Source organism: Oryzias latipes, chromosome 11 (assembly GCF_053564925.1).
Source record: "Oryzias latipes strain Hd-rR chromosome 11, Olatipes_Hd-rR_3.1".
NCBI lineage: Eukaryota > Metazoa > Chordata > Actinopteri > Beloniformes > Adrianichthyidae > Oryzias > Oryzias latipes.
Genome location: NC_136247.1, coordinates 2,271,085 through 2,292,931, shown reverse-complemented (window position 1 = coordinate 2,292,931; position 21,847 = coordinate 2,271,085). Strand labels below are relative to the sequence as shown.

The following is a 21,847-nucleotide window of genomic DNA, read 5'->3' as shown; positions in this document are numbered from 1 at the left end:
CATTTGTCCACATCTAAAGCTTTAGTGCTTCTGTCCTATATGGCACTTGTCACATTTCTGCTTCTTTTCAAAGACAGCTTTCAAAGAAGGACATGACATTGTTTTCTCACAATTAAGGTTAGGTTTTGGTAAGTTCAACAAGATGCCCACTGTGCATTACAGCTAAGTCGTCAGACCGATTGTTCTAATGCAATGACTTGACACCTCTTTCAATAGCATCCAATGACAGCCAGGTAGCCCTTAATCCTCCCGGAATAAGGACAAATACAATTTGTAACTTGTCTGACAAAGACCTAAGAAGTTGTTTCCTTGGTGATGAGATCAATTCTCACCGCCAGGAAATCCCATCTTGTCCTTTTCCATTCACTTTAAAACTGAAAATTCCATATAATTGAAGTTCTTATAAACAAATACAAAACAAACCACACAGAACCTCAGAAAGAGTTTTCTGATAAAGGCAATCAGAAAGGATTGATCAGTCTTTCCGTCATTTCCAGCACATCCGACAACAGTCTCCAAAGAGAAACAGGTCCGTTTTGTCTGAATGACTTGACATCAACCAAGTTTGTTGGTGATGTTGCTTGACAGTAAATATAATGCACTGTTACATTGTTGAGGACAGCTGAGCATAAGCATGACTGCTGGCTGAATGTCAGAAGTTGCATTCAAACAGGTGCCAGTACGAGACTGCAACTATAGCGCAGTGCGTCGGACTCCTCGTCCATCCTGACATCTTCCAGGACCAGCTTTGGAAAGTGTGAAACTAACAAGTGCTTGCTTGCTCAGAAGGCAAAGATTGAATTGAGAAAAAGGCCCTTTCTTTTTGAACTGAATTGTCAAGCAGGGCGTCTACTGAGGTGTTTTGCTTGTGGAGTAACCAAGATACTCAGTAGTTGCAATGTAGTGGAACTATGTCTGTTGGCAGCGCCAGGACGTTCTTCAGCCTACAGCCCTAGGGAAAGCTTGAGCGTCCATCCAAATTAACAGGCTGTGTGTTGCAGCAGCACAGAAGAGGCCTGTGCTTTGTGTACTTTTGAAGCTCCAAAGCACTTGTCCCACCCACTCTTTGTGTCCACTCTTGCATTTTCATGAGTCTGGGGAAATATTTGGATTTGAATATGAAGTTAAGAAAGTTACATGAGCTGAGGGATGAAAGTACTGAGTAAATTAGCTAACCAGATAGAAGTAAACATGAGACTAGGATTGAAGGAAGGACAGGAGTAACCAACGCCTCTGGGTGGGCTTGAACCACCAACCTTTCGGTTAACAGCCGAATGCGCTAGCCTATTGCGCCACAGAGACAACATGTGTGGAAAATACCATTCTGATTATGGTGCTTGTTGGTAAATGATGACATGTCATTTCTTATTTGAAATGGACTAAAAAGTCTGTTTGTGAGAGATTGCATTTGAATTGGTTTTTCATGCCACTTCATCCATTGAGGAAACAAAGTGTGCATCCCAGCTCGTCTGTGACCCATGTTCGACATGTTTGTTCAAGTGTGTCAGTTCCTCGTTAGTCTAGTGGACAGTATCTCCGCCTGTCACGCGGAAGACCAGGGTTCGATTCCCTGACGGGGAGAGCCCTTTTCTAGTTCAGCCTTCAACTGGCTCCTAGAAAACACATTATCTTGCACCAACCCCTATTTGCTGGTGAAACCTCTATCAACTCCTACACACTCACTGTGGTGTCACAAAAATGGCCGCCTTCTTTGCAAGAATCAACAGGTAATTCATGAACCCCACAATTCTTTGTGACTCAAATATTTATTCTAAATGCACTGTCTGTTTCACAACATTTGTCCACATCTAAAGCTTTAGTGCTTCTGTCCTATATGGCACTTGTCACATTTCTGCTTCTTTTCAAAGACAGCTTTCAAAGAAGGACATGACATTGTTTTCTCACAATTAAGGTTAGGTTTTGGTAAGTTCAACAAGATGCCCACTGTGCATTACAGCTAAGTCGTCAGACCGATTGTTCTAATGCAATGACTTGACACCTCTTTCAATAGCATCCAATGACAGCCAGGTAGCCCTTAATCCTCCCGGAATAAGGACAAATACAATTTGTAACTTGTCTGACAAAGACCTAAGAAGTTGTTTCCTTGGTGATGAGATCAATTCTCACCGCCAGGAAATCCCATCTTGTCCTTTTCCATTCACTTTAAAACTGAAAATTCCATATAATTGAAGTTCTTATAAACAAATACAAAACAAACCACACAGAACCTCAGAAAGAGTTTTCTGATAAAGGCAATCAGAAAGGATTGATCAGTCTTTCCGTCATTTCCAGCACATCCGACAACAGTCTCCAAAGAGAAACAGGTCCGTTTTGTCTGAATGACTTGACATCAACAGAGTTTGTTGGTGATGTTGCTTGACAGTAAATATAATGCACTGTTACATTGTTGAGGACAGCTGAGCATAAGCATGACTGCTGGCTGAATGTCAGAAGTTGCATTCAAACAGGTGCCAGTACGAGACTGCAACTATAGCGCAGTGCGTCGGACTCCTCGTCCATCCTGACATCTTCCAGGACCAGCTTTGGAAAGTGTGAAACTAACAAGTGCTTGCTTGCTCAGAAGGCAAAGATTGAATTGAGAAAAAGGCCCTTTCTTTTTGAACTGAATTGTCAAGCAGGGCGTCTACTGAGGTGTTTTGCTTGTGGAGTAACCAAGATACTCAGTAGTTGCAATGTAGTGGAACTATGTCTGTTGGCAGCGCCAGGACGTTCTTCAGCCTACAGCCCTAGGGAAAGCTTGAGCGTCCATCCAAATTAACAGGCTGTGTGTTGCAGCAGCACAGAAGAGGCCTGTGCTTTGTGTACTTTTGAAGTTCCAAAGCACTTGTCCCACCCACTCTTTGTGTCCACTCTTGCATTTTCATGAGTCTGGGGAAATATTTGGATTTGAATATGAAGTTAAGAAAGTTACATGAGCTGAGGGATGAAAGTACTGAGTAAATTAGCTAACCAGATAGAAGTAAACATGAGACTAGCAATGAAGGAAGGACAGGAGTGATCAACACCTCTGGGTGGGCTTGAACCACCAACCTTTTGGTCAACAGCCGAACGCGCTAGCCTATTGCGCCACAGAGACAACATGTGTGGAAAATACCATTCTGATTATAGTGCTTGTTGGTAAATGATGACATGTCATTTCTTATTTGAAATGGACTAAAAAGTCTGTTTGTGAGAGATTGCATTTGAATTGGTTTTTCATGCCACTTCATCCATTGAGGAAACAAAGTGTGCATCCCAGCTCGTCTGTGACCCATCTTCGACATGTTTGTTCAAGTGTGTCAGTTCCTCGTTAGTATAGTGGACAGTATCTCCGCCTGTCACGCGGAAGACCAGGGTTCGATTCTCTGACGGGGAGAGCCCTTTTCTAGTTCAGCCTTCAACTGGCTCCTAGAAAACACATTATCTTGCACCAACCCCTATTTGCTGGTGAAACCTCTATCAACTCCTACACACTCACTGTGGTGTCACAAAAATGGCCGCCTTCTTTGCAAGAATCAACAGGTAATTCATGAACCCCACAATTCTTTGTGACTCAAATATTTATTCTAAATGCACTGTCTGTTTCACAACATTTGTCCACATCTAAAGCTTTAGTGCTTCTGTCCTATATGGCACTTGTCACATTTCTGCTTCTTTTCAAAGACAGCTTTCAAAGAAGGACATGACATTGTTTTCTCACAATTAAGGTTAGGTTTTGGTAAGTTCAACAAGATGCCCACTGTGCATTACAGCTAAGTCGTCAGACCGATTGTTCTAATGCAATGACTTGACACCTCTTTCAATAGCATCCAATGACAGCCAGGTAGCCCTTAATCCTCCCGGAATAAGGACAAATACAATTTGTAACTTGTCTGACAAAGACCTAAGAAGTTGTTTCCTTGGTGATGAGATCAATTCTCACCGCCAGGAAATCCCATCTTGTCCTTTTCCATTCACTTTAAAACTGAAAATTCCATATAATTGAAGTTCTTATAAACAAATACAAAACAAACCACACAGAACCTCAGAAAGAGTTTTCTGATAAAGGCAATCAGAAAGGATTGATCAGTCTTTCCGTCATTTCCAGCACATCCGACAACAGTCTCCAAAGAGAAACAGGTCCGTTTTGTCTGAATGACTTGACATCAACCAAGTTTGTTGGTGATGTTGCTTGACAGTAAATATAATGCACTGTTACATTGTTGAGGACAGCTGAGCATAAGCATGACTGCTGGCTGAATGTCAGAAGTTGCATTCAAACAGGTGCCAGTACGAGACTGCAACTATAGCGCAGTGCGTCGGACTCCTCGTCCATCCTGACATCTTCCAGGACCAGCTTTGGAAAGTGTGAAACTAACAAGTGCTTGCTTGCTCAGAAGGCAAAGATTGAATTGAGAAAAAGGCCCTTTCTTTTTGAACTGAATTGTCAAGCAGGGCGTCTACTGAGGTGTTTTGCTTGTGGAGTAACCAAGATACTCAGTAGTTGCAATGTAGTGGAACTATGTCTGTTGGCAGCGCCAGGACGTTCTTCAGCCTACAGCCCTAGGGAAAGCTTGAGCGTCCATCCAAATTAACAGGCTGTGTGTTGCAGCAGCACAGAAGAGGCCTGTGCTTTGTGTACTTTTGAAGTTCCAAAGCACTTGTCCCACCCACTCTTTGTGTCCACTCTTGCATTTTCATGAGTCTGGGGAAATATTTGGATTTGAATATGAAGTTAAGAAAGTTACATGAGCTGAGGGATGAAAGTACTGAGTAAATTAGCTAACCAGATAGAAGTAAACATGAGACTAGCATTGAAGGAAGGACAGGAGTAATCAACGCCTCTGGGTGGGCTTGAACCACCAACCTTTTGGTTAACAGCCGAACGCGCTAGCCTATTGCGCCACAGAGACAACATGTGTGGAAAATACCATTCTGATTATAGTGCTTGTTGGTAAATGATGACATGTCATTTCTTATTTGAAATGGACTAAAAAGTCTGTTTGTGAGAGATTGCATTTGAATTGGTTTTTCATGCCAATTCATCCATTGAGGAAACAAAGTGTGCATCCCAGCTCGTCTGTGACCCATCTTCGACATGTTTGTTCAAATGTGTCAGTTCCTCGTTAGTCTAGTGGACAGTATCTCCGCCTGTCACGCGGGGGCCAGCCGTATATACCTGTAACACGGAACAGCCAATCAAATTGCAGCTACTGCAGCATAGTCAGCCAATCAAACTGTGGCTTGTGTAGCGCTGTCCAAGCTGATGAAATCCTTTGGTCCCGAGTTCGAACCCCGGTTAGAGTGATGTCAGTCAGAAGTTGTGGTATAATAAATGTTTTTGTTAAACTGAATATGACATTTCATAATTATTGTTTTCTACTTCTGTCTCTCCTTGTTCCAAATAACAGTCATGATCTGTTGCTCATTTCAATTTCAACCATGTTTTATTAAGAAATCAACATGAAAATAAATAAAACACAGTATTTAACACAAAATGTACCAAAATGTTCAACCATGGATTTACAATTGAAGGGCAGAAGGGTTTAAACAGGCAAAACTTTAATACAAGTATTTTAAAGGTGTAAAATGAATTGAGGAAGTAGTAAATATGTTTGCTTTTTCTATCAAAACTAAACACTAATAATAAATATGTAAGAAAATTGTATTCACAAAATAGATTTCACAAACTAAATTACAAATATTTTCACATTGATAGATAACATCACGAGTTCTATCATAATCAGTGTGTTATCAGAAGAGAACTTAATACAGGCAAACATATAGACAGGTTTAGCAGAGATTTTGACGTTTTACACTTATTTCTCATCCAATATGACAAGCTGAGGTAAAATGAGACAAAAGTGGTCAAAACAGCAACATCTTTTGATAACAAATAGAACAGACATAAAAGCTATCTCTTTCCCTCTTCTGCTTGCCGGCCAGCAGCCCACCTCATCTTTTCAGCCTCATAAAAAGGAGACTGAGAGAACTCCTCCCAGGTCATTTCTTGAGTCATCCCATTTGCCCGGTGGAGGGACAAGACTCTGGCAGGACAGTAAACATACTTCCCCACAACACCAGGGAACCCGGTGTGTATGTGTGGACTCTCTGGACCTTGTTTCAGTGGTTTGTGGCAGAACCTGCACAGACGCCCACTGGGATGCTGCTCCCTTGCCTTTCTTTTCTGTCGGTCCTCCAAAACCTTTCTGCATTGTGCAGACCTCTGCTTTGCAGCCTTTAACTCTCTCTCAAAAAATGGCGTGGCAGCAAAGTCTGCAAATGGCATCCTGGGGTTTGTAAGGCCTTCTGCTGCATACATCTGGTGTACTTTTTTGGAGCAGTAGAAGTATCTCACATCCCCAGACTGATAAAAGAAATGAACAGAAGATCCATCACCAAGGTAACGAGACTTTGGCTGCCCACAAGCAAGACAGTTCCTTGTCATTTTTTTTTCAGGTTTCTGCTGTTGTTGCTGCAGACCTACAATCTCCTTCACCATTTTTTCAACGTCAGTCTTCGTTAAAGGAGCTTCATCTGGTTTAGAGCTGGGGGGGTTCACTGGAGCAGGAGGGAGAGTCACAACTGGCACAGTGACAGTTTCACTGCCTTCAGTGAGTTTATGCCACAGCTGCTGGGTTTCCAAAAGTTTTTCGGGACTAGTGTTCATAGACGAACTTCTGTTAATCATCTTCGCCATGTGCTTCACGTAGCGGGAGATGTGCTGTTTAGTGGTGGGGTGGAGGAGGCTGTTGGGATTCCTGGAGGCAGTTTGAACAAGGGCGGCATACTCTGCGTCTACCTTGCTCAGAAAGTCCTTTTGTCCATGGTGCTTTGCCAGAAGGACATCAATGGCATCTCTCATTGGATTAGTCCAACGAGAATGGTCCAGGACAAAAAGCAGACCCCCTGCTTTGATAGGACCAGTGCGAGCTGCGCGTGGAGAGGCAGCAAAAGGCAGTGGTGGTGGTGTCGTTGAGACATCTGATGGAGAGGAAAAAAGAGAAAAGTTAACCCCTTCTCACTTCTCTTTCCTTGAATGCAATGCACAAATAAATTAAAAAAGGCTGAAAATTTGAACTAAATTACCTTTCACTTCAGGGGCTTGGGTCATTGCTAGTGATTCATCAGCAACCACACCTAAGACATTATCCTGAAACATTGGACCATTCAGTTAGTTTAAACTTGTTATGTAGCTGCAGTTTTATTGTAATAGAGTGAGGATGTTTGTTACAACAAACTTACATGAGCAGAGTGTTCTTCTCCATGTTCTTCAGGCAGGTCGATGACTGTTTCATTGGAAGGAGGTGGTTCTGGAGACAAACGCTCTTCTTCCTCAACAACCGGGTCTCTCTGAGACTTGTGTTTGTCCCAGTGAAGAGGAACCGGACGGCAGCCAGGCTCCACATACTGCAGTCCAAACCTTTCCCCAGTGTCGGCCTGTGACAAGACTAAGGCAGGGTACTTAGCTTGTCCTGTCACTTCCTTTGACAGTTTGTTCAGCTGTACAATCAGAGCTGGATTAAAAACTGAAGGAAGCTTCAGACCAGGTTGCTTCAGGCTCACAAGGCGCTGGAAGTTCCACCGAGCTACTCCAGTCATGCCTTGGGCCTGGAAAAGTTCTGTCGAGACCTGATTTCCTGTCACCCATTTGGACTGGTGGAAATGAAATCCCTCCTGCTGGGATGTTCCTCGCACCGGGATCCAGATCGGTACCGCTGCCGCTTCCCCCTTGATGTGGTTCAGCTGTAACGTGCCACCGTGTCTGTAGAGGATCCCGTCTCCCACCTCCGGGTCGCTCAGACAGCCCCTGAGGATGTGAACGCGCTGAATCCTCCACACTTTCAGCATTGTTGCCTTAAACAGCGGTATGCCATCTGGATCCGATTCCAAAAAGAACCTCTTCAGAACACTCTCCACCCGCACCAGCAGCTCTCTGGGTTCTGGGATCTTGGTGCGGCAGTGCTCCCTGATGTGCTGCTTTGTGGGGTTAGCTGGCTGGATCCCACAGAAGGTGTAGGCCTCCTTCAGCCTCTGAAGATCGGTTTGGTCCACCACACAAAAAGCTGCCGAAAGGAACTTGCAGAAGGAGCTGTGAAGTGGATGATGCTCTGAGATGCACTCCCTGGTGAACCGCCGCATGCAGTGAAACAAGTCCAGCTTGATGCTTATTTCTCTGTTGTATTTGGTACGGGATGCACATCTATTGGTGAAGTCTCCAGATGTTGCTTCACCCACTATAGCCTCTGTGGTCTTCCAGGAATCCCAGAGAAGATGCTCCTGAGGCTGGGAGTTTGGGATCCTGAATGGAGAGCAGCAATCCCTGTCCATGCACACAGGTAAAGCACCTTTTAATTGTTTATTGTGCAAATAAAGGGATTGTTTTTAAAACAATATTTACTTATGTTTTTCACGTTTTTACTGTTGAAACCATTAAATTAGAAGTAAAATGAACAAAGTTTTGTCTCACCTGTCAACCCACTGGTACTTTGCTTTTGGCAGCGCTGCAGAAATGTAACGCCGGGACAGCCCGTCGTACATTGGCTCCAGAGACTTGTCGCTTTCTGACTGCAGCATCACCCAGGACAAAATCATCCAGTTTTCATTCATAACTGCATAAGATGACATTGTGCCTGATGCCAGGACAACCTTCCGTGCCACCTTTCGGGTGTGGTCAGCCCTCAAGACCTCACCAAAAGTGCCTTGAAGGAGCAGATTGAGCGTGCCCTCCTCCCTATGGTACTCTTGTATGAGGCAGTCCACCAGGTAGTGTGAAGTCACTGTTACCCCACACCAGCCATCTATGTCTGTATACCCACCAAAAGGATCTGGTGTAGATATTTTCCTCATTGCCCCCGTGATTGTCTGCTGGCCATATAGTCCGCTCTCTCCATCCAGAACATTCTTCACTGTTCCCAGATAAGCCAAGTGTGCACGCTCGTATCTTAGGTGAAGAGCTTCATTTAGCTGATTGGCCATATCACCTGGAGACTTTGCTGTACGCCGCAGCTCATCCATCACAGTCTTGCATACTGCCTTTTTGTGGGTCAGGAAGGCTGGAAAAATCTCCTGAAAACGACGAGGCAGCATGTCCATCCATGAAGGTTTGTCTGCAAACCAGTGCTTCTTGCAGACTTTACAGGTCAGCCGAGAAGCAAGTATGTAGTACTGACCACTTGTGCCAATTATGACACGGGGCCGACCTGTTCCAGAGGAGACCACGAGGGGTTTTGGGCAGCCATGCAGACACGGGAGGGGGTAGTTGTTACGCACTCTTTCCATTATTGCATGGTCTGGTTTCCAGATAAAAAAAGGATGGAGGTGAAAGTACTTTGGGGATGGTAGCTCATAAATTGAGTCAATGAGTTCCGGCTGAGGTGGGTTACGCCACAAGGAGATCATATTCATGGCATGTCTTACAGGTGGAGACCCAGGCCACAGTCCTAAGGCTTCCATCTCTGTTTTCATCCAGATCCTCTGCTGGGGAGAGCAGTTCCAGCTGCTAACATCCTGGTCATAAGATGGAAGTGGTGAAGCAGCAGGCGTTGGCTGAAAGTGAGCAGGAGGAGGAGCTGCAGACTGAGCTGAGGGTCTTCCAACGACTGCTGCAAAAAAAAAAAATACCTTGAGTTGTTGTTGAATAAAATATTATCTCAAAGTCCAAATGAATACAGTACTTTGCATTTTTGTCAAAGTTAATGCACTGACTGTAGGTTTTATCCTGGACACTTTGAGGCAGTTCCAAAGCGAGCAACTGTGGTGGTACTGGCAGAGGAGTCTTCACTGGAGCTGAAGTAACTGGTGAAAAAGACAGTCAGAAACAGACAGGAAGCTGCAGCAGAGTAAAGCTGACAAATGATCCCCAAAACTCACCTGCATGTGTGGCAGCAGGACAGCTGGACTTCTCAGGATGGTCTGGATTCAGATCAACAGAAATATCCATCAGTAATGCCCAGGTATTTAGAGTTCTTTGTTAGTAATTGTGCAAAACACTCAAAACCATGCAAGAAAACATGCTCAATAGAACAGGTGTGGTATGAAAATCAATAAATTAACTATTAGTTTCATTTTTTTATCTTTTGATTGACCAGGAAAGGTTCCATTATGATGTAATAATCCATGTGTAACCACTTTACTCTGATGTGTTAAGACATGTACTTTTGTTGTAATTCTGCTTTTTAAGACTGGTTTCCTTCAATCATTTTCATACCAAACCTATAACCAAACCCATGCAAATAACATAAGTCTGTACTTACCCTCGACGACGAACAATGAATACCTTCAGCATCATAAAAGCAGTCACACAAAACACCTGCATTAGAACAGGCCTGAACGTGGCCAACCAGCAAACAGAAGAAAAGAAAAGGTGATCCTGGTTTACGACAGAACCATCAGGTACCAGCGGCGGCGGTGGCAGTGGCAGCAGCAGCATCTAGACCAGAGGTGGGCACTGAGGGCCGCATTCCTGCATGTTTTCCAGCATACCCTGCTCTGGCATGTTCTAATTGGCTGGACACACCTGAACCAGGTAATCAGCCATGAGTAGGGCAAGATTATTGGCTGGACACACCTGAACCAGGTAATCAGCCATGAGTAGGGCAAGACTATCTGGAAATCATGCAGACACACCGGCCCTCGAGGCCTGGAATTGCCCACCCCTGATCTAGACCTTTACTCAGTGAACCTGAAAGAAAATAAACCAATGAATATTCTTCTTTTTGAACAGACACATTTAAAAGTGCTGAGTGTAAAGAAAGGACTGATCTAAGAGTAACATGTAGTCTAATATCAGTTTTTCAACTACCAGTACTACTACTCCACATACAGAAACATAATCAACACGTGATGCATGATGTGTGCACGTTGGTGCTGCTCACTTGGTTGGGTTGGGATTGTTTCTAAACATGTTGGGCCTGTCATCTTCTTCACTAAATGTCTCTGCTCTTTAGTAAAAAAAATAAGAAAACAGGTTTGAATTAGAAGTAGTAATTAACACTCAGTGTGTACTTGTGTGTGATTTAGTTTTACCTTGTAAAGGGAGGAGTTTGGATGGAGAGACAGAAAGCATCATTCTCTCCAACTCTTCATCATCTTCCATCTCTAACGAAGATACTGAAAAGATGGGAAACATCATTTCTACCATCTTTCCTAACATCAGCATGAACGTCTAGTCTGCCACAGACCTGGAGGACTAGAAGAAGGTTTAGGAAGAGCAGGTTCTGAAGAGCTCTGAGTCTGAGCCTCTTTCTTCTTCAGGTACTGCTGGAGCAGGAACATTTTGCTGCCTGAAACACACTGTTTCCTGAGGATAAATGATGCATATCCATCTTCTCTTTTCTCCCAGACATCCTTCCAGGTCTTCTTAGAATGCACACCAAATCCAACCAGCTGGTTGTCCTCACTACTTGAAGGTGGCTCCACTGATCTTTCAGCTAAATAGTTTCTCAGATCTCTGATTTCGTGAAAGTGTCGGGTATAATCCAGAAATGAAAAGAGACTCTCCTTCTTTGGTCCCTCGGCATTAAAGAGTCCAGCTCTCTCCTCTTCCTCAACCTTGTTAATTAAATAAATGGTGTAGCCAATATCATTTTCTAGCAGCCACCGAAAGGACTTCCCCTTGTATTTGCCAAATTGAAGAACATACTCCCCCAACACCTCCTGCCTGTCAGATGTATCTCCACCCCTAATGAAGACTTTTGACAGGGCGTTTTCCTTCACTTTTTCCTCTCTCTGGGGAGCAGACTTGTCCTGGAGCTCAGGATTATTTTTGATCCTCTTGGCTTCATCTGAAGGGTCCTGCCTGAGAAACCCAGTTGGGCCTCGTCTGAAGCTCACGCAGATTTTTCCAGGAAAAATTAATTTCCTCTTCATTCTGGAGATCTATAACCAAAGATACATTTATTGTCGTTAGTGGGTGAAGTAGCCCAGGTCTACTGTAACTCAAAAATAGTAAAAAAAAAACAACAACATACAAATATATATATATATATATATATATATATATATATATATATATATATATATATATATATATATATATATATATATATATATATATATATATATATATATATATATATGTGTGTGTGTGTGTAAATGCACATATAGATATTATTAAAGTTATCTACCTTTGGTAAAATTCAAAAGCTTTTGAAAACACACACAAACTATCATGACTAAGTTTGAAGAGGTTTTTCATCTCTTACGAGTAGCCGTATCCTCACCGCTGGAGTTTCAGACCTTTCATGCTCAACAAAAAATAACGGGAAGAGAAATGTCTTCAAACTAGGAACTTTGTCCAGTTTTTTTTTAACTTTTTACTTACATCAGACTTTAACTTGACTTTAACTTGTTGTGCTCTTGTGTTTTAACAGCGATATGATCAAATCTGGCCGCAGGATTATTGTTGTTTTGTCTTCCTAAAGGCTCTTCCTGTGAAAACCTTACTACTAAGACGATGTGGAAACAGCGCCCCCAAAATCTCGCTAGTGGTGAAAAAGTATATTACATCCGTAGTGTTAAGAACTACCATAGAGAATGAATGAGAAAAGTTAAGAGAGTTAAGCTTAACCATTTTCGGCTCCCGCGCGGAAGACCAGGGTTCGATTCCCTGACGGGGAGAGCCCTTTTCTAGTTCAGCCTTCAACTGGCTCCTAGAAAACACATTATCTTGCACCAACCCCTATTTGCTGGTGAAACCTCTATCAACTCCTACACACTCACTGTGGTGTCACAAAAATGGCCGCCTTCTTTGCAAGAATCCACAGGTAATTCATGAACCCCACAATTCTTTGTGACTCAAATATTTATTCTAAATGCACTGTCTGTTTCACAACATTTGTCCACATCTAAAGCTTTAGTGCTTCTGTCCTATATGGCACTTGTCACATTTCTGCTTCTTTTCAAAGACAGCTTTCAAAGAAGGACATGACATTGTTTTCTCACAATTAAGGTTAGGTTTTGGTAAGTTCAACAAGATGCCCACTGTGCATTACAGCTAAGTCGTCAGACCGATTGTTCTAATGCAATGACTTGACACCTCTTTCAATAGCATCCAATGACAGCCAGGTAGCCCTTAATCCTCCCGGAATAAGGACAAATACAATTTGTAACTTGTCTGACAAAGACCTAAGAAGTTGTTTCCTTGGTGATGAGATCAATTCTCACCGCCAGGAAATCCCATCTTGTCCTTTTCCATTCACTTTAAAACTGAAAATTCCATATAATTGAAGTTCTTATAAACAAATACAAAACAAACCACACAGAACCTCAGAAAGAGTTTTCTGATAAAGGCAATCAGAAAGGATTGATCAGTCTTTCCGTCATTTCCAGCACATCCGACAACAGTCTCCAAAGAGAAACAGGTCCGTTTTGTCTGAATGACTTGACATCAACAGAGTTTGTTGGTGATGTTGCTTGACAGTAAATATAATGCACTGTTACATTGTTGAGGACAGCTGAGCATAAGCATGACTGCTGGCTGAATGTCAGAAGTTGCATTCAAACAGGTGCCAGTACGAGACTGCAACTATAGCGCAGTGCGTCGGACTCCTCGTCCATCCTGACATCTTCCAGGACCAGCTTTGGAAAGTGTGAAACTAACAAGTGCTTGCTTGCTCAGAAGGCAAAGATTGAATTGAGAAAAAGGCCCTTTCTTTTTGAACTGAATTGTCAAGCAGGGCGTCTACTGAGGTGTTTTGCTTGTGGAGTAACCAAGATACTCAGTAGTTGCAATGTAGTGGAACTATGTCTGTTGGCAGCGCCAGGACGTTCTTCAGCCTACAGCCCTAGGGAAAGCTTGAGCGTCCATCCAAATTAACAGGCTGTGTGTTGCAGCAGCACAGAAGAGGCCTGTGCTTTGTGTACTTTTGAAGTTCCAAAGCACTTGTCCCACCCACTCTTTGTGTCCACTCTTGCATTTTCATGAGTCTGGGGAAATATTTGGATTTGAATATGAAGTTAAGAAAGTTACATGAGCTGAGGGATGAAAGTACTGAGTAAATTAGCTAACCAGATAGAAGTAAACATGAGACTAGCATTGAAGGAAGGACAGGAGTAATCAACGCCTCTGGGTGGGCTTAAACCACCAACCTTTCGGTTAACAGCCGAACGCGCTAGCCTATTGCGCCAAAGAGACAACATGTGTGGAAAATACCATTCTGATTATAGTGCTTGTTGGTAAATGACGACATGTCATTTCTTATTTGAAATGGACTAAAAAGTCTGTTTGTGAGAGATTGCATTTGAATTGGTTTTTCATGCCACTTCATCCATTGAGGAAACAAAGTGTGCATCCCAGCTCGTCTGTGACCCATCTTCGACATGTTTGTTCAAGTGTGTCAGTTCCTCGTTAGTATAGTGGACAGTATCTCCGCCTGTCACGCGGAACACCAGGGTTCGATTCTCTGACGGGGAGAGCCCTTTTCTAGTTCAGCCTTCAACTGGCTCCTAGAAAACACATTATCTTGCACCAACCCTTATTTGCTGGTGAAACCTCTATCAACTCCTACACACTCACTGTGGTGTCACAAAAATGGCCGCCTTCTTTGCAAGAATCAACAGGTAATTCATGAACCCCACAATTCTTTGTGACTCAAATATTTATTCTAAATGCACTGTCTGTTTCACAACATTTGTCCACATCTAAAGCTTTAGTGCTTCTGTCCTATATGGCACTTGTCACATTTCTGCTTCTTTTCAAAGACAGCTTTCAAAGAAGGACATGACATTGTTTTCTCACAATTAAGGTTAGGTTTTGGTAAGTTCAACAAGATGCCCACTGTGCATTACAGCTAAGTCGTCAGACCGATTGTTCTAATGCAATGACTTGACACCTCTTTCAATAGCATCCAATGACAGCCAGGTAGCCCTTAATCCTCCCGGAATAAGGACAAATACAATTTGTAACTTGTCTGACAAAGACCTAAGAAGTTGTTTCCTTGGTGATGAGATCAATTCTCACCGCCAGGAAATCCCATCTTGTCCTTTTCCATTCACTTTAAAACTGAAAATTCCATATAATTGAAGTTCTTATAAACAAATACAAAACAAACCACACAGAACCTCAGAAAGAGTTTTCTGATAAAGGCAATCAGAAAGGATTGATCAGTCTTTCCGTCATTTCCAGCACATCCGACAACAGTCTCCAAAGAGAAACAGGTCCGTTTTGTCTGAATGACTTGACATCAACCAAGTTTGTTGGTGATGTTGCTTGACAGTAAATATAATGCACTGTTACATTGTTGAGGACAGCTGAGCATAAGCATGACTGCTGGCTGAATGTCAGAAGTTGCATTCAAACACGTGCCAGTACGAGACTGCAACTATAGCGCAGTGCGTCGGACTCCTCGTCCATCCTGACATCTTCCAGGACCAGCTTTGGAAAGTGTGAAACTAACAAGTGCTTGCTTGCTCAGAAGGCAAAGATTGAATTGAGAAAAAGGCCCTTTCTTTTTGAACTGAATTGTCAAGCAGGGCGTCTACTGAGGTGTTTTGCTTGTGGAGTAACCAAGATACTCAGTAGTTGCAATGTAGTGGAACTATGTCTGTTGGCAGCGCCAGGACGTTCTTCAGCCTACAGCCCTAGGGAAAGCTTGAGCGTCCATCCAAATTAACAGGCTGTGTGTTGCAGCAGCACAGAAGAGGCCTGTGCTTTGTGTACTTTTGAAGTTCCAAAGCACTTGTCCCACCCACTCTTTGTGTCCACTCTTGCATTTTCATGAGTCTGGGGAAATATTTGGATTTGAATATGAAGTTAAGAAAGTTACATGAGCTGAGGGATGAAAGTACTGAGTAAATTAGCTAACCAGATAGAAGTAAACATGAGACTAGCATTGAAGGAAGGACAGGAGTAATCAACGCCTCTGGGTGGGCTTGAACCACCAACCTTTCGGTTAACAGCCGAACGCGCTAGCCTATTGCGCCACAGAGACAACATGTGTGGAAAATACCATTCTGATTATAGTGCTTGTTGGTAAATGACGACATGTCATTTCTTATTTGAAATGGACTAAAAAGTCTGTTTGTGAGAGATTGCATTTGAATTGGTTTTTCATGCCACTTCATCCATTGAGGAAACAAAGTGTGCATCCCAGCTCGTCTGTGACCCATCTTCGACATGTTTGTTCAAGTGTGTCAGTTCCTCGTTAGTATAGTGGACAGTATCTCCGCCTGTCACGCGGAAGACCAGGGTTCGATTCCCTGACGGGGAGAGCCCTTTTCTAGTTCAGCCTTCAACTGGCTCCTAGAAAACACATTATCTTGCACCAACCCCTATTTGCTGGTGAAACCTCTATCAACTCCTACACACTCACGGTGGTGTCACAAAAATGGCCGCCTTCTTTGCAAGAATCAACAGGTAATTCATGAACCCCACAATTCTTTGCGACTCAAATATTTATTCTAAATGCACTGTCTGTTTCACAACATTTGTCCACATCTAAAGCTTTAGTGCTTCTGTCCTATATGGCACTTGTCACATTTCTGCTTCTTCTCAAAGACAGCTTTCAAAGAAGGACATGACATTGTTTTCTCACAATTAAGGTTAGGTTTTGGTAAGTTCAACAAGATGCCCACTGTGCATTACAGCTAAGTCGTCAGACCGATTGTTCTAATGCAATGACTTGACACCTCTTTCAATAGCATCCAATGACAGCCAGGTAGCCCTTAATCCTCCCGGAATAAGGACAAATACAATTTGTAACTTGTCTGACAAAGACCTAAGAAGTTGTTTCCTTGGTGATGAGATCAATTCTCACCGCCAGGAAATCCCATCTTGTCCTTTTCCATTCACTTTAAAACTGAAAATTCCATATAATTGAAGTTCTTATAAACAAATACAAAACAAACCACACAGAACCTCAGAAAGAGTTTTCTGATAAAGGCAATCAGAAAGGATTGATCAGTCTTTCCGTCATTTCCAGCACATCCGACAACAGTCTCCAAAGAGAAACAGGTCCGTTTTGTCTGAATGACTTGACATCAACCAAGTTTGTTGGTGATGTTGCTTGACAGTAAATATAATGCACTGTTACATTGTTGAGGACAGCTGAGCATAAGCATGACTGCTGGCTGAATGTCAGAAGTTGCATTCAAACAGGTGCCAGTACGAGACTGCAACTATAGCGCAGTGCGTCGGACTCCTCGTCCATCCTGACATCTTCCAGGACCAGCTTTGGAAAGTGTGAAACTAACAAGTGCTTGCTTGCTCAGAAGGCAAAGATTGAATTGAGAAAAAGGCCCTTTCTTTTTGAACTGAATTGTCAAGCAGGGCGTCTACTGAGGTGTTTTGCTTGTGGAGTAACCAAGATACTCAGTAGTTGCAATGTAGTGGAACTATGTCTGTTGGCAGCGCCAGGACGTTCTTCAGCCTACAGCCCTAGGGAAAGCTTGAGCGTCCATCCAAATTAACAGGCTGTGTGTTGCAGCAGCACAGAAGAGGCCTGTGCTTTGTGTACTTTTGAAGTTCCAAAGCACTTGTCCCACCCACTCTTTGTGTCCACTCTTGCATTTTCATGAGTCTGGGGAAATATTTGGATTTGAATATGAAGTTAAGAAAGTTACATGAGCTGAGGGATGAAAGTACTGAGTAAATTAGCTAACCAGATAGAAGTAAACATGAGACTAGCATTGAAGGAAGGACAGGAGTAATCAACGCCTCTGGGTGGGCTTAAACCACCAACCTTTCGGTTAACAGCCGAACGCGCTAGCCTATTGCGCCACAGAGACAACATGTGTGGAAAATACCATTCTGATTATAGTGCTTGTTGGTAAATGACGACATGTCATTTCTTATTTGAAATGGACTAAAAAGTCTGTTTGTGAGAGATTGCATTTGAATTGGTTTTTCATGCCACTTCATCCATTGAGGAAACAAATTGTGCATCCCAGCTCGTCTGTGACCCATCTTCGACATGTTTGTTCAAGTGTGTCAGTTCCTCGTTAGTATAGTGGACAGTATCTCCGCCTGTCACGCGGAAGACCAGGGTTCGATTCCCTGACGGGGAGAGCCCTTTTCTAGTTCAGCCTTCAACTGGCTCCTAGAAAACACATTATCTTGCACCAACCCCTATTTGCTGGTGAAACCTCTATCAACTCCTACACACTCACGGTGGTGTCACAAAAATGGCCGCCTTCTTTGCAAGAATCAACAGGTAATTCATGAACCCCACAATTCTTTGCGACTCAAATATTTATTCTAAATGCACTGTCTGTTTCACAACATTTGTCCACATCTAAAGCTTTAGTGCTTCTGTCCTATATGGCACTTGTCACATTTCTGCTTCTTTTCAAAGACAGCTTTCAAAGAAGGACATGACATTGTTTTCTCACAATTAAGGTTAGGTTTTCTGAGTTTTCTGATAAAGGCAATCAGAAAGGATTGATCAGTCTTTCCGTCATTTCCAGCACATCCGACAACAGTCTCCAAAGAGAAACAGGTCCGTTTTGTCTAAATGACTTGACATCAACCAAGTTTGTTGGTGATGTTGCTTGACAGTAAATATAATACACTGTTACATTGTTGAGGACAGCTGAGCATAAGCATGACTGCTGGCTGAATGTCAGAAGTTGCATTCAAACACGTGCCAGTACAAGACTGCAACTATAGCGCAGTGCGTCGGACTCCTCGTCCATCCTGACATCTTCCAGGACCAGCTTTGGAAAGTGTGAAACTAACAAGTGCTTGCTTGCTCAGAAGGCAAAGATTGAATTGAGAAAAAGGCCCTTTCTTTTTGAACTGAATTGTCAAGCAGGGCGTCTACTGAGGTGTTTTGCTTGTGGAGTAACCAAGATACTCAGCAGTTGCAATGTAGTGGAACTATGTCTGTTGGCAGCGCCAGGACGTTCTTCAGCCTACAGCCCTAGGGAAAGCTTGAGCGTCCATCCAAATTAACAGGCTGTGTGTTGCAGCAGCACAGAAGAGGCCTGTGCTTTGTGTACTTTTGAAGTTCCAAAGCACTTGTCCCACCCACTCTTTGTGTCCACTCTTGCATTTTCATGAGTCTGGGGAAATATTTGGATTTGAATATGAAGTTAAGAAAGTTACATGAGCTGAGGGATGAAAGTACTGAGTAAATTAGCTAACCAGATAGAAGTAAACATGAGACTAGCATTGAAGGAAGGACAGGAGTAATCAACGCCTCTGGGTGGGCTTGAAACACCAACCTTTCGGTTAACAGCCGAACGCGCTAGCCTATTGCGCCACAGAGACAACATGTGTGGAAAATACCATTCTGATTATAGTGCTTGTTGGTAAATGACGACATGTCATTTCTTATTTGAAATGGACTAAAAAGTCTGTTTGTGAGAGATTGCATTTGAATTGGTTTTTCATGCCACTTCATCCATTGAGGAAACAAAGTATGCATCCCAGCTCGTCTGTGACCCATCTTCGACATGTTTGTTCAAGTGTGTCAGTTCCTCGTTAGTATAGTGGACACTATCTCCGCCTGTCACGCGGAAGACCAGGGTTCGATTCCCTGACGGGGAGAGCCCTTTTCTAGTTCAGCCTTCAACTGGCTCCTAGAAAACACATTATCTTGCACCAACCCCTATTTGCTGGTGAAACCTCTATCAACTCCTACACACTCACGGTGGTGTCACAAAAATGGCCGCCTTCTTTGCAAGAATCAACAGGTAATTCATGAACCCCACAATTCTTTGCGACTCAAATATTTATTCTAAATGCACTGTCTGTTTCACAACATTTGTCCACATCTAAAGCTTTAGTGCTTCTGTCCTATATGGCACTTGTCACATTTCTGCTTCTTTTCAAAGACAGCTTTCAAAGAAGGACATGACATTGTTTTCTCACAATTAAGGTTAGGTTTTCTGAGTTTTCTGATAAAGGCAATCAGAAAGGATTGATCAGTCTTTCCGTCATTTCCAGCACATCCGACAACAGTCTCCAAAGAGAAACAGGTCCGTTTTGTCTAAATGACTTGACATCAACCAAGTTTGTTGGTGATGTTGCTTGACAGTAAATATAATACACTGTTACATTGTTGAGGACAGCTGAGCATAAGCATGACTGCTGGCTGAATGTCAGAAGTTGCATTCAAACACGTGCCAGTACAAGACTGCAACTATGGCGCAGTGCGTCGGACTCCTCGTCCATCCTGACATCTTCCAGGACCAGCTTTGGAAAGTGTGAAACTAACAAGTGCTTGCTTGCTCAGAAGGCAAAGATTGAATTGAGAAAAAGGCCCTTTCTTTTTGAACTGAATTGTCAAGCAGGGCGTCTACTGAGGTGTTTTGCTTGTGGAGTAACCAAGATACTCAGCAGTTGCAATGTAGTGGAACTATGTCTGTTGGCAGCGCCAGGACGTTCTTCAGCCTACAGCCCTAGGGAAAGCTTGAGCGTCCATCCAAATTAACAGGCTGTGTGTTGCAGCAGCACAGAAGAGGCCTGTGCTTTGTGTACTTTTGAAGTTCCAAAGCACTTGTCCCACCCACTCTTTGTGTCCACTCTTGCATTTTCATGAGTCTGGGGAAATATTTGGATTTGAATATGAAGTTAAGAAAGTTACATGAGCTGAGGGATGAAAGTACTGAGTAAATTAGCTAACCAGATAGAAGTAAACATGAGACTAGCATTGAAGGAAGGACAGGAGTAATCAACGCCTCTGGGTGGGCTTGAAACACCAACCTTTCGGTTAACAGCCGAACGCGCTAGCCTATTGCGCCACAGAGACAACATGTGTGGAAAATACCATTCTGATTATAGTGCTTGTTGGTAAATGACGACATGTCATTTCTTATTTGAAATGGACTAAAAAGTCTGTTTGTGAGAGATTGCATTTGAATTGGTTTTTCATGCCACTTCATCCATTGAGGAAACAAAGTATGCATCCCAGCTCGTCTGTGACCCATCTTCGACATGTTTGTTCAAGTGTGTCAGTTCCTCGTTAGTATAGTGGACAGTATCTCCGCCTGTCACGCGGAAGACCAGGGTTCGATTCCCTGACGGGGAGAGCCCTTTTCTAGTTCAGCCTTCAACTGGCTCCTAGAAAACACATTATCTTGCACCAACCCCTATTTGCTGGTGAAACCTCTATCAACTCCTACACACTCACGGTGGTGTCACAAAAATGGCCGCCTTCTTTGCAAGAATCAACAGGTAATTCATGAACCCCACAATTCTTTGCGACTCAAATATTTATTCTAAATGCACTGTCTGTTTCACAACATTTGTCCACATCTAAAGCTTTAGTGCTTCTGTCCTATATGGCACTTGTCACATTTCTGCTTCTTTTCAAAGACAGCTTTCAAAGAAGGACATGACATTGTTTTCTCACAATTAAGGTTAGGTTTTGGTAAGTTCAACAAGATGCCCACTGTGCATTACAGCTAAGTCGTCAGACCGATTGTTGTAATGCAATGACTTGACACCTCTTTCAATAGCATCCAATGACAGCCAGGTAGCCCTTTATCCTCCCGGAATATGGACAAATACAATTTGTAACTTGTCTGACAAAGACCTAAGAAGTTGTTTCCTTGGTGATGAGATCAATTCTCACCGCCAGGAAATCCCATCTTGTCCTTTTCCATTCACTTTAAAACTTAAAATTCCATATAATTGAAGTTCTTATAAACAAATACAAAACAAACCACACAGAACCTCAGAAAGAGTTTTCTGATAAAGGCAATCAGAAAGCATTGATCAGTCTTTCCGTCATTTCCAGCACATCCGAAAACAGTCTCCAAAGAGAAACAGGTCCGTTTTGTCTGAATGACTTGACATCAACCAAGTTTGTTGGTGATGTTGCTTGACAGTAAATATAATGCACTGTTACATTGTTGAGGACAGCTGAGCATAAGCATGACTGCTGGCTGAATGTCAGAAGTTGCATTCAAACAGGTGCCAGTA

The 21,847-nt window shown here is 42.9% G+C and overlaps 2 protein-coding genes and 8 non-coding genes across 11 annotated transcripts; 4 read left to right on the top strand and 6 right to left on the bottom strand.

Annotated features, from left to right (window-relative positions):
* Window positions 1-1,228: 1,228 nt before the first annotated feature.
* On the bottom strand, window positions 1,229-1,302 carry trnan-guu (transfer RNA asparagine (anticodon GUU)). Its single transcript has one exon. It is a non-coding gene; the product is annotated as a tRNA-Asn (tRNA).
* A 207-nt stretch (window positions 1,303-1,509) lies between these two features.
* On the top strand, window positions 1,510-1,581 carry trnad-guc (transfer RNA aspartic acid (anticodon GUC)). Its single transcript has one exon. It is a non-coding gene; the product is annotated as a tRNA-Asp (tRNA).
* Window positions 1,582-4,818: 3,237 nt separating this feature from the next.
* trnan-guu (transfer RNA asparagine (anticodon GUU)) lies at window positions 4,819-4,892 on the bottom strand. Its single transcript has one exon. It is a non-coding gene; the product is annotated as a tRNA-Asn (tRNA).
* Window positions 4,893-5,404: 512 nt separating this feature from the next.
* On the bottom strand, window positions 5,405-10,657 carry LOC144995530 (uncharacterized). Of its 2 annotated transcripts, none has more exons than XM_078955260.1 (6): window positions 9,853-10,657; window positions 9,688-9,777; window positions 8,450-9,584; window positions 7,225-8,302; window positions 7,069-7,132; window positions 5,405-6,963 (listed from the first exon to the last, which is right to left on the bottom strand). In XM_078955260.1, the coding sequence occupies exons 1-6, from the start codon at window positions 9,920-9,922 to the stop codon at window positions 5,894-5,896; spliced, it is 3,507 nt and encodes a 1,168-aa protein (XP_078811386.1). In that variant the 5' UTR covers window positions 9,923-10,657; the 3' UTR covers window positions 5,405-5,893. The 2 variants fall into 2 exon arrangements, with proteins under 2 accessions (XP_078811386.1, XP_078811387.1); XM_078955261.1 differs by having other exon boundaries at window positions 8,450-9,581.
* Window positions 10,658-10,776: 119 nt separating this feature from the next.
* LOC144995531 (uncharacterized) lies at window positions 10,777-12,374 on the bottom strand. Its single transcript, XM_078955263.1, has 4 exons — window positions 12,305-12,374; window positions 11,163-11,859; window positions 11,008-11,091; window positions 10,777-10,922 (listed from the first exon to the last, which is right to left on the bottom strand). Exons 2-4 carry the CDS (start codon window positions 11,848-11,850, stop codon window positions 10,792-10,794), a joined length of 903 nt encoding a protein of 300 aa, XP_078811389.1. The 5' UTR covers window positions 11,851-11,859; window positions 12,305-12,374; the 3' UTR covers window positions 10,777-10,791.
* A 3,463-nt stretch (window positions 12,375-15,837) lies between these two features.
* On the bottom strand, window positions 15,838-15,911 carry trnan-guu (transfer RNA asparagine (anticodon GUU)). The gene has a single exon. It is a non-coding gene; the product is annotated as a tRNA-Asn (tRNA).
* A 207-nt stretch (window positions 15,912-16,118) lies between these two features.
* Window positions 16,119-16,190, top strand: trnad-guc (transfer RNA aspartic acid (anticodon GUC)). Its single transcript has one exon. It is a non-coding gene; the product is annotated as a tRNA-Asp (tRNA).
* A 1,442-nt stretch (window positions 16,191-17,632) lies between these two features.
* trnan-guu (transfer RNA asparagine (anticodon GUU)) lies at window positions 17,633-17,706 on the bottom strand. The gene has a single exon. It is a non-coding gene; the product is annotated as a tRNA-Asn (tRNA).
* Window positions 17,707-17,913: 207 nt separating this feature from the next.
* trnad-guc (transfer RNA aspartic acid (anticodon GUC)) lies at window positions 17,914-17,985 on the top strand. The gene has a single exon. It is a non-coding gene; the product is annotated as a tRNA-Asp (tRNA).
* A 2,894-nt stretch (window positions 17,986-20,879) lies between these two features.
* Window positions 20,880-20,951, top strand: trnad-guc (transfer RNA aspartic acid (anticodon GUC)). The gene has a single exon. It is a non-coding gene; the product is annotated as a tRNA-Asp (tRNA).
* Window positions 20,952-21,847: the final 896 nt, after the last annotated feature.